General features: G+C 39.8%; 3 protein-coding genes and 1 pseudogene across 3 annotated transcripts in view; all 4 read left to right on the top strand.

The window, feature by feature from the left end:
• Nucleotides 1-1,323, top strand: part of LOC101302884 — a 2,161-nt pseudogene extending 838 nt beyond the window's left edge.
• Nucleotides 1,324-3,445: 2,122 nt separating this feature from the next.
• On the top strand, nt 3,446-6,193 carry LOC101291759 (UDP-glucose 6-dehydrogenase-like). The gene is made up of 2 exons (XM_004307246.1): nt 3,446-3,527; nt 4,410-6,193. Exon 2 carries the CDS (start codon nt 4,429-4,431, stop codon nt 5,875-5,877), a length of 1,449 nt encoding a protein of 482 aa, XP_004307294.1. The 5' UTR covers nt 3,446-3,527; nt 4,410-4,428; the 3' UTR covers nt 5,878-6,193.
• A 637-nt stretch (nt 6,194-6,830) lies between these two features.
• LOC101291466 (50S ribosomal protein L3-1, chloroplastic-like) lies at nt 6,831-7,905 on the top strand. The gene has a single exon (XM_004307245.1). It carries the CDS (start codon nt 6,899-6,901, stop codon nt 7,685-7,687), a length of 789 nt encoding a protein of 262 aa, XP_004307293.1. The 5' UTR covers nt 6,831-6,898; the 3' UTR covers nt 7,688-7,905.
• A 1,121-nt stretch (nt 7,906-9,026) lies between these two features.
• The window catches only part of LOC101302602 (DNA repair helicase XPB2-like), a 10,165-nt gene continuing 7,543 nt past the window's right edge, over nt 9,027-11,648 (top strand). Inside the window, exons 1-2 of the mRNA XM_004308685.1 lie at nt 9,027-9,190; nt 9,559-9,668. Of these exons, the coding sequence (XP_004308733.1) occupies nt 9,027-9,190; nt 9,559-9,668 (274 nt within the window). The remainder of the gene's footprint in view (nt 9,191-9,558; nt 9,669-11,648) is intronic.

Below are 11,648 nucleotides of genomic sequence, written 5' to 3'. Positions count from 1 at the left end.
GTATATATATATATATATAATATTCATTGTTTCCCTATGACAGGCTATGGTTCTACTATGAAATATAACTTAGGTTATGGCTCTGGAATATCTGGAACGTATGGTAGTTCATATGGTGGCACTGGAGGATTATATGGTGGAGGGATGTATGGCAACAGCATGTATACAGGAGGGTATGGTGGGCTTTACGGTGGCTCTTCTGGGATGTATGGTGGTGGAATGTACAATAGCGGCATGGGAGGCCCAATGGGTGGCTACGGAATGGGCATGGCTAGTCCTTATGGAGGTCAAGATCCAAATGGTGCTCCTCCATCTCCACCAGGGTTTGGGTTTCTCTACTTCGGGTGGTAAGCATATCTGACTTGTTAGTAATCTCTGTTGGAGGGATGAACAATGTTTATAGCTAATATACGATAATTTTATAACATAGTATTCTTAGATCTCTAATTTTATACTCATATATAGCCTCATAGGTTTCCTACCATTGAGATCAAATAAGTTTTTGTTAGAGTGACTTATTTGGGTTTTGTCACAAAAAAAGGTACTTGATATATAATACATTATTGTTACCATTCTTGCAGATGCATGGCGTGGTTACCTTCTTCGGTCGGTTTGCAATTCTAATAGACCAGAATACACAGGCATTGCTTTTGCTCATGAATGCTCTTCTTCAGGTTTTTATCTGCCACATATATTTTTATTCGTATCGTGCATTGAATCAACACATTGTTGTTCTCCTTCTCCTCAAAAAAGAAAACACATTGTTGTAAGGAAAATTGGTAAATGCATGTGGCAATACCTCAGAACGAGTTTCTAGAGCTGATGAAGAAAGTCCAAAAATCTGACATGCTTAGCTAAGTTTATGTAGTGTATTGCTGTTTTCTTACTTTGTTGGTTAAAATGGTAATCTCATCCTAGGTGTATCGTCATGCAAAAGAATAGTTTCAGAACCTGAATACTAAATTTTATGGGGCTGAATTGGACAGTTTTTACCATATTGTCACTTGCTTGGGTTAATATCGATAATTGCCATAGCCTTGAGAGCGTTTAAAACATCTCAGAAAATGCTTAAACTCTGCTGACCGGTATGACAATACTCTGGTGCAGCTTTTTGATCGCTCTGGTCTTTTGTACGGGGAGCTAGCTAGGTTTGTATTAAGAATATTGGGAATTAGAACAAAAGCGAAGATGAGACCTCCACAAGGACCCGATGGTCTTCTTGGGTCCGGCAGGGCCCCTAAAACCGGAATTACATTGAGGTACCGAAGGCCGCTCCTAGTGGTTCCTGGGAAAAAGTTTGGGCGAAATGATACGAGTGAATGATGAAGAAAGACAAATCATTGTCATTTGATTGGCCTGTGAGTCTCTTCCATTCAGAGAAACGTAACGTCTCCCGACTCCTCATGCTTAGTGAAAATCTGTGCAAATATGATTGTAGCCTCGAAGTCATTCAGTCTGCAAGACTCTGCAACTCGTATCAAAGTCTGTCCGTGGGTTACTAGATCGACAAGGTTAGGCGGAAGATAATATTTGGTAAGCTCTGGGCACTGGATGAATCGGAAGTTTTGATCGATATGTATTGGGTTAAATAGCTACCATGGCTACCTCTTTTGTATGTATAACATACCGCTGCAATAGATGTCTCTTTTAACCTCGAAAGAATTGTCTGATTTATTGGAATTTCGTAATGTCTGGTCTTTTGCTATTCTTCAGCAGTTCTGTTCTCCACCCTTCAGCAGTTCAGCGGTAGCTATTTTTTCACAACAGCTCAAACGGGCACTTTTTTCATTCACTGAAATAGTGCATAATTTACAATCGAGCTAAGCAGAAGGCTTTACCCTTTAAACATTCATCACGATGACATGTGTTGCAGAGAAATTAATTTTGAATATGTTGGAGGATAAAGAGTACCCTGTGGTGGTAAACTCTACTGAATTTGAATATGTTAAGAGTATACAGTATCTATATTTTCTGCCTATGATCAGGAATAAACACATCCATGGTAGGTTGCCATGAAAACACCGAGTATGCTTATGTTACTGAATGACCATGTCAAAGTGTGCCGTGGTTGGTTGCAACGATGTTTCTGAATGACGGGGGTGATACAGATGATGGCTCATCAGGATCATTTCATGCTGGAAATTCCCCCGTTGATCGTGGTGGCATGGAGCCACCAAATCTCAGCTTTCAAGTCAAATACCTGATCATAACATCTATATTCAAGATGATTCTTGCACATGCTACCGAGTATTAGCATTTGGCAAGAGAGTTAATCGATAGAGAGTTAAAGACAACTTGTATGAGTAGCCTTTCAATTAACCTTTGTGCTTTTGAAGCGACAGAATTCAAGAAGAAGAAATCCCAGGGATGCTAGGAGTCCAAGTGCAAGGACTCAAAGCCAAAGCCGGATTCAGTAAGGATTTTTCAGCCAAGTGAATAATTGTTTACCCTTGAAAGGTGAAAGTAGATTTACTTCAATGTCTTGGAGGTCTTCGAAGAGGGTAAGTTTGCAACTGTATTAATATTCCCCACCTACTAGACCTGCCAATTTGAAGGTTTACTTACCCGCGCGTTGCGGCGGGGTCCTTCGCTTGCGCTTTGCCACCAAAAATGTTTTATTTGAGCATTTTATTTCCTAGCTCCTCCATCAATCCCCTTTCCACAACGTACAACTGGACTGACCAACCTAATCATTTGGTGAAGCAATCACTTTAATGTTACGTACAAATTAAGGAAGTAATTTCTTTTTTATTATATATAAACATAAAATGTTTTGTAAGACCAGTAGTCAGGTCTTGATATTACCTTATCGACCATTTTTGACCAACTTCACTGCATCTAGATGTAAACTGATTAGTGTCGAGTCCTCGATCTCTAAGGTTTAAAGACAAAGAACTCGTAAGTGTGATAGGAAGTCTCTTAAGAAGTCTTGTAGCAAAACTTATTTAGTCTGTACGCAACTTTGTCATGAACGAGGCATTTCATCCCAAACTTGCAATGTAATGCAAAATACAAGGCATGCATGTCTTGTGGTGTTCTTGCTCTCAGTCCTGTTTGTTTATCGCTTTAACGTACTAGTGGTTTTCGTTTTGTAAGATCTACGGATCTAATTCAACTAAAATCTTCAAATAAAAAAAAATCATAATTTCATACTTGCTTTTAAAGTACGTAATACATGCTGTAAATCATTGCGTACATCTTTTCATTTTTGGTTACATAATCAATTCAATTTTGAGTGATTGAAAACAGAAATGAATTTCGGAATATTCCTTTTGAATAAAAAATTGGTCAAAACCACCAAACTTCCCTCATTTGTTCAAATGTAGACCACACCTTCAATCCAACGGCTGACAATGCAAGATCGCACGGAACCCGCACAATCGTGAGCCGCACCGGATACGCTCCCGCTAGCGTAGAATCAAGTCGCTTGCTATTTAAACCAGAGGTGCAATGAATTAGGAGGCATCTCACTAATTCTCCCCATACGAATCGAACCCAGAGGAGAACAAGGAGCTCTAGCTTTTCTGGTAAGAAACCTCCCTCATTCCTTCTTCAGATCTGTTCACATTTCGTTTTGTTTCATGATTGATTGATGATGATTGTTGTTTCTATATGTCTGATCCAATTCTGTTTTGGTTGATGAATTTTGGGTGTGGATTGATTTGTGTGGAATGATAATGTGATTTGATTCTTGGTAATGAAGCTCTGTTTTGAGCGTTAAGTTTTGAGTGTTGAAGAAATTGGAGGTGGAAAATGTGGATTGTTGAATGGATCTGGTGATTGGGATTTGGTTAGACATTGGTTGATTGAGTTAAGGGATCTGGATCTGGATCATTTATACATCTGTCGATTTACGTAGATCTCAATTATGAATTCATGATCAGTAAAATGTTAAATGTATTAATAATTTTCGATAGGGATCCCAATTCTGATCCCGGATTTGTATTTTCGTGTTTTCTCTGTTTGTGAAAATGATTTGGCTGTTGGAATTAGCTAGGACGTCTCTTCTGGTGGTTGTTTTTGTCGGCGCTGATTTTGTTGGATTAAATTTGTGATGAATAGGTTCATTCCGTTCATATGAGCCTTTTTTCTTTGTTGTATTGGTTTATCTAATCTGACCTGGTGAATAGGTTTGTGTGTTTTAGAACTGATCAAACTGGATCAAGAACCTTGTCTGGTGGATGCTGTGTTTTATTTTCGATGTGAACCTTGTCTGGTTTCTTCACATTTTCCTTTTAGATAATTAGATCTAACAAGCAATATCATCATTTGAATAATGGAACCCTTTTGCATAGGTAGAACACATGTTATGTTTTATGTACCTTACGCAATTTCATTTTGATTGGCATTTTAATTTTGGTTTCTTATCTTGTTTTGACTATGATATAAATGAACATATATATGAACAGGTTATAGAGTGAAACGAAAATGGTGAAGATCTGTTGTATTGGTGCTGGCTATGTCGGGGGTCCTACGATGGCAGTGATTGCACTCAAGTGCCCCTCTGTTGAAGTTGTTGTCGTCGATCTCAATCAGAAAAGGATTGATGCTTGGAACAGTGACACACTTCCAATTTACGAGCCTGGCCTTGATGATGTGGTCAAGAAGTGCCGAGGCAAGAACCTGTTCTTCAGCACCAATGTGGATGAGAGTGTAATGGCAGCTGATATAGTGTTTGTCTCTGTCAACACCCCAACCAAAACAACAGGTCTTGGAGCAGGGAAAGCAGCTGATCTGACTTATTGGGAGAGTGCTGCTCGAATGATTGCTCGTGTATCAAAGTCCAGCAAAATTGTTGTTGAGAAATCGACAGTCCCAGTCAAAACAGCTGAGGCAATAGAAAAGATTTTGACCCACAACAACAAATCAGACATCCAATTCCAAATTCTCTCTAACCCTGAATTTCTAGCTGAGGGAACTGCAATTGAAGACCTTTTTCACCCAGATCGTGTCCTCATTGGTGGCAGGGAGACCCCTGAAGGCCAGAAGGCTGTCCAAGCATTGAAGGATGTCTATGCTCAGTGGGTGCCTGAAGACAAAATCCTAACCACCAACCTTTGGTCTGCAGAACTCTCCAAGCTTGCTGCGAACGCATTCTTGGCTCAGAGAATTTCGTCTGTCAATGCCATGTCTGCTCTTTGTGAGGCTACAGGGGCCAACGTTGCACAAGTTTCATTCGCTGTTGGCAAGGACAGTAGGATAGGACCAAAGTTTCTTAATGGCAGTGTTGGTTTTGGTGGGTCTTGCTTCCAGAAGGATATCCTGAATCTGGTCTACATCTGCGAATGCAATGGTCTTCCAGAGGTGGCAGAGTACTGGAAACAGGTCATCAAGATTAATGATTATCAGAAGAGCCGTTTTGTGAACCGTGTTGTTGCCTCCATGTTTAACACAGTGTCCAAGAAGAAGATTGCCATTCTTGGGTTTGCCTTCAAGAAAGATACTGGTGACACTAGGGAGACCCCTGCTATTGATGTGTGCCAGGGGCTGTTGGGTGACAACGCCAACCTGAGCATATATGACCCACAGGTCACTGAGGAACAGATCAAGATGGATCTCACATCGAAGAAGTTTGACTGGGACCATCCTCTTCACCTACGGCCGATGAGTGATACCACTACCCTTGAGAAGGTTTGTGTGGTCAAGGATGCCTATGAGGCAGCGAAGGATTCCCATGGTGTTTGCATTCTGACCGAATGGGATGAGTTTAAGACTCTCGATTACCAGAAGATATACGAAGGTATGCAGAAACCGGCATTCATATTTGATGGAAGGAACGTGATTGATGCTGGTAAATTGCGTGAGATTGGTTTCATTGTTTACTCAATTGGTAAGCCCCTGGATGCATGGCTGAATGACATGCCTGCTGTTGCATAAGAATAATGAGGAGTTCAAGTGCTTTCAAGGCCGAAGATTCACAGTTAGTTTGATTCTTTTCTATAATTTTCATGGATTTTGGTTCTTTCTTTCCTCCATATATTGGTCCAGGATATTTGGTATAATTTTTGTTTAAGTCACAGGCCCTTGTTTTGCCTGGCATGAAATTATTATACCCCTGTTTTGTTACTTTTCTATCACAGAGGATTGTTAATTGCTTATAATATGTTTTATTTTTCTGTGAACATTTAAAATTTGATTATGGGTTTAAATTTTGGCGAAAAGAGTATTGGAATCATGAATAGCTATTTTGATTAGTTCATGTTGCAAGAGAGGGACAGTTTGTTTGTTCTCAAGCTCTAGTGTTACATGATATCTTCTATGGATACAACTACTCTATCGTGTAAATGGAAAATTCAAGTGCCCTTGGAAAATTCAAAATCTTTTGGTTGAAGGTGACTCCTTGCTAGTTATCAATTGTGTTAATGGAAAATTCAAGTGCTTTTGGAGACTCATTCAGCTTATCTAAGATATCAGGAGTTTAGCTAGTTCTTTTCAAAACATGTCTTCCAAGAGGCTAACTTCGCGGCCAACGCCCTTGCCAACTTTGGCCACCAGGTTCTAAGTCCTTGTCGTTGGGATTCAGGCTTTCTCTCAGTTGTAAGGCAAACCATTAATTTTGACCTCTTTGGAGCTAGGTGCTTCCGAGGTTTTGTTTTGTAATTAGTCTTTTAGCATCAAAAATAAAAATAAAAAACAAAAAACTACTCTATCGTGAATCGAACTCATAAAAGCGTTTAAATATTTATTTATTTTTTCGAAATTTTATTTATTAATTGTTTGGGTAATGCCCATGGGGTTCAGGTGGTCCTGCTCACCACTAGAGTGCCCCTCTCTCCAACACCCCAGTCCTATAAGGATAAGCTTCAGTGAGCAAAACACAAAACTCAAAACTCAAGCTCTTTCTCAGTCACTCTGATGTGCTTCATTTCATAGAGAGAAAACCAAACCCCCCAAAACAATGGCACTCCTCCCAATCCAAACTGCTCTCTCCCTCTCCTCAAAACCCTCCCTCTTCCTCACCCCCAAAACCCCCTCCCCCCTCCTCCTCACCAAACCCCGCCGCTCCGCCGTCACCGTCATGTCCATGGAGGCCGGCATCGGCGTCATGGCCACCAAGCTCGGCATGATGAGCTTCTTCGAACCCACCGGCAAAGTCGTCCCCGTCACCGTCGTCGGCTTCAAAGAAGGCAACATCATCACCCAGCTCAAAACCCAAGCCACTGACGGCTACGACGCCGTCCAAGTCGGCTACCGCCGCATCCGTGACCGGAAACTCACCAAGCCCGAAATGGGTCACCTCCAGAAAGCCGGCACCATCCCTCTACGTCACCTCCAGGAGTTTCGCCTTCAAAACATCGAAGGGTTCGAGCCCAACCAGAAGCTAGACTTCAACGAGATTTTCAAGGAGGGTGACCTCGTCGACGTCGCCGGAACCACCATCGGAAAAGGGTTTCAGGGAGGGATCAAAAGGCATCACTTCAAGAGGGGGCAGATGACTCATGGGTCCAAGAGTCACAGGCAGCTTGGGTCCATTGGGGCCGGAACGACGCCGGGGAGGGTTTATAAGGGGAAGAAGATGCCTGGGAGGATGGGAGGGACTAAGACTAAGATCAGGAAGCTTAAGATTGTTAAAATTGATAAGGAGCTTAATGTGGTCATGATTAATGGGGCTCTTCCTGGTAAGCCTGGGAATCTTTTGCGTATTACTCCGGCTAAGATTGTAGGGAAGAATATCCCTAAGAGTTAAATTGTTTTTTGTTGTTTCGTTTTGTGAATTTTTGTATTGGCATTGACTCGTATCAGTATTTCGGCTGCGTTTTGTTATAGCATGTAATGTGGCTGTTCCCTTGTTTGTTATGATTTCTTTTGATGCACTTCTTGATTGTAGGAACAGGAATCGCCGGTTCATATTGTATAATATCAAATCATTCAAATGTGAGATAGTTTCTATGAAAACTGAAAATGGTAATGTGGTCGTGCTAATTAAATGAAGAAAGTGACCTTTATGTGTGTGATACATAGTTTAAGTTTGGCTTAAGAGAAACTGTTCCGCTGCTGGAAGCCAGGAAATGAACCAAGACAAGCATGCTGTGTATTTTGTTTTATGTATCTTCATTGCATACATGTGGCAACATTCCCTTCTTTTTTTGTAAATGCAGGCATATATAGAGCTTCATGTATGATATAGAGTCCATATGGAACTAGTATCTTACATAAGAGTGAGCACAATGTATGATAGAAAAGAAACAATTTGACTCAAAGATAATACTGTGTCCTATCCTAGACAAAAGCCTGCTTTATTCCTAGTATTTCGGAGTGATGAATGGTACACCTAGTAGGAGAAATTGTTTGCTTTGATGTAATGAAATTATGAATAGATACATTGATGAAAATTGAAAGGACTAGTATTATTTCAGAGCTTTGTAGATTTCTGGGAAGTCATTCGTCTTATTTGTATGCCGTTGCTTAACAAAACAGCAATTAAAGTGCTCTTTCACTACGAGAGGTTATTTATTTGGTTTTCTGAAGCTTTATATTGTTATTAACTTATTTCAGCTGTTTTTTTTTTTTGGTTTACAACTTATTTAGCTGTTTGACATCACCTGTTCAGTGAAGTAGGAAATAATCTTTGTTACACAGAAGGTATCAGTGAGAAAGAAATTAGTCAAGACTGATATAAGGACTGTCAAGTGTTCAAATCTGGGTACATCTCTAGGGAAAGTCACTGTGAGAGATTGTCTGGTTTCATAAGAAAAGATAGGAGTCAGAGTTATCATAAAATGAAAAAGGCCTTGTAAAACATGCCTATCCTTATCTCTTGTTTTTGGTTCCGATTACATGGGAAAGGTCCTTAGGTCATGATAAGCTGTCATCATTCCCTACGATGGAGCTTTGTGAGTTCCAGGTACAGATCTTGGAGTACCTCAAGGCATTCTAAAACTATGTCCAAATGCAGTGACTAAATATTTTTTTCTGGCATCTTGTGATGTGGTGTCCTACATATATGTAGTGGAGGGAGCTGTTCTACTGCGGACCTCTTAGTTGTGGACCATTTACGGACTTTCAAAACGAGTCTGTTGGATTACATGAGCGGCCTACAAGTTGATGAGTATAACTCTTTCCCGTGTGGTCACATGCATCTGAACACAATCCTCCTCTTCTCTCTTCAACGCATCAGGGCTCCTAAGCCGGCTAGAGCTCCTCCAACCGCACCGGCCACGACTGCTGACCTCACTCCCATGGCCGTAAGGTACACCGCTAGTCCTCGTTGACGCCGTAAAGAAGCTCAGCGGAGAGGTCGAGGCGGCAGGTTTGGTTCGGGTTGGTTCGATTTGGATAGAGAGAGAGAGAGAGAGAGAGAGAGAGAGAGAGAGAGAGAGAGAGAGAGAGAGAGAGAGAGAGAGAGAAACATGTCATTTTCCCAGCACCTCAAACTTTGAAACGATTTGAAATACTTTGAGAAAAACCAGGGAGGTTATAATGTATGAGAACTTATGACATGTTCTTAGGACTTTATGAGCATGCAGAAGCAGATCACAAGAGAAAGCAATTTCTGCCTTTCTGGTTCTACATATGCTCTTACTATTTCAGTTTACCTGTTTGTTTTGGGCATTACAGGAATTCTGCTGTTAAGTTAGTTTTTAGCAATGTTTTAAAAAATGCGCCTCGGGCGCCCCTTGGGGCTCAAAAGGCGCGAGGCGGTACTGCAACTGAGTCAGCCTTGATGGGTTAGGTGCTGCAAAAGGCGATGAAGGCTTAGAAAGCGTCGTCGGAGGCGTTCAACGCGGACTGCCAGCAATTTTTTTTTTTTTTTTTTTAACCCCAAGACGGCGTCGTTCTGGTGTAGAATAACCTAGGTCGCTATTAAAGCCAGCATTTTGAGTCGTTTAGCATTCAGCCTCCTCAATAATATGAATGAGATATTGAAGAAAACTAACATGAAAAGTTTTGTCACCACCATGTTGGTTGAAGCACAGTGCCCAGTCTTCGAACCGGTCTAATCCTTAGAGGATTCAGTCATTCGGATTAAGGATGACAAAGTGATACACAAGTGCTCCTATAGAGATCAAACCGCTTCCATAGCCAGTTGATTACCATTTACCAATGATAAATGGAGTTTTTTTAGCCAAATTGTTTCTGAAATCTCAAATCTCTTCTAAACAGACAATTAAGACTTGAGCTTTATTCACCGGATCTTTACAGTTCCATCATACCAGAGAAATAATATTTTCCTAATCGACTCCTGTACAAAGATCTGGTTGCTTTCAACAGAATTTTTTTTGTCTCATAATCTGCATCTGCATAAGCAAAGTAGAAGTAGTTAAAAACTAGATTTGACCAAGGCCGATGACATAGTCCACAAATTAATAGGAATCTTAGCCAGAAAGTGAACTATCTTGTTGTACCTTCATAAGAAATCAGTCTCGATCATAGATCAGAATTCTCAACATAAGCTGAACACAAGAAGCTCAATAAGGGCGCTCTCAACATCATCAACACCCAGAGACTTGTTTCGACGATCTGAAATCTTTTCATTGCTGGTGACAACTACGACCTCTTCTTTTCGGCTCAAGAGCTCATTGGCTACAACCATATGCATCTTTTACTTCCTAAGAGCCATATCAGCCTTCTCTAATATGTTTCTAGCTGCTAAGGCATGTCAAAGGTTTTTAGTCACCAAGAAATAATACTGCATCATATAGTTGGGACAACTAAGCAAGGGCAATCAACCCTTAAACTCTTGTGGGAAACAAAAATCAAACACTAACACATTAAAGAAAGTAAAGGAGTCTGACATTTTGTAGAAGATATGCAGTTGAATCGTATCAAGTGGATGAGAGATATACCTTCATTTTCTTTGAGAAACAAGGTATAATGGAAAACTATTTCCTGTCTATGCCTACCCAACCTTTCCTCTTGCCTTGACTGAGAATACAACAAATGGAAGTCTGAAATACTGAGGTGAGAACTATAATCAATGATACTTCTCCAACAAAGTATTGAAATCATCAACAGATTATTCAGCCACACCCAAAATTCTTGCAGATTCTAGTAAGGAAAATAATTGGTCATCCACGTACAATTATCAGAACTAGTAGAAACAAACAACTCTGATGGATATGATTACTGACTAGTACAAAAGCAGAAGATATGTGTCCAACGTTGATTGACCATGATTTCCTACTGATTATTTGAATCCTACTATAATATATATGAGATTACTTTCTTCTATATGTCTATTCCAATTAGTGACACACTAAAGTGTATTTTCTTTAAACATCTTTGATCATTATATAGTTCACAATGATAATTTCTTTTGAAAAATAGTTAGTAAAGAAAAGGAACTAGATGGTTACCCGGTAGCTGTTTCTAAAGCTTTATTACTTCGAGAATGTAAACTCAGATTATCCGAAAGAATTTCTTTGAGAGTCGTTTATATTAGTTTTCGTATTAGTTTAGTTTTTCGTTGCTTGTATTAGTTTAGTTTTCGTATTAAAAAAGAAAAAATGTCTAAACAGTGTCGGACTTTTTAGTAAGCAAAATTTTGGTATCTTAACTTTAGAAAACTTCAAAATGGTATCTCACGTTTTTAACATGATCAAATATACGTATTTGAAGTCATATTTTTGTCATAAAATGACCAAAATAACATTTATTTTTGTTTTTGTTATTTTTTATATATATAATAAGAAAGCAAAAAAAAAAAA

This window comes from Fragaria vesca, linkage group LG7 (assembly GCF_000184155.1).
Source record: "Fragaria vesca subsp. vesca linkage group LG7, FraVesHawaii_1.0, whole genome shotgun sequence".
NCBI lineage: Eukaryota > Viridiplantae > Streptophyta > Magnoliopsida > Rosales > Rosaceae > Fragaria > Fragaria vesca.
Note: the sequence above shows the minus strand (reverse complement) of the source record. Positions and strands in the feature narration are given on the sequence as shown.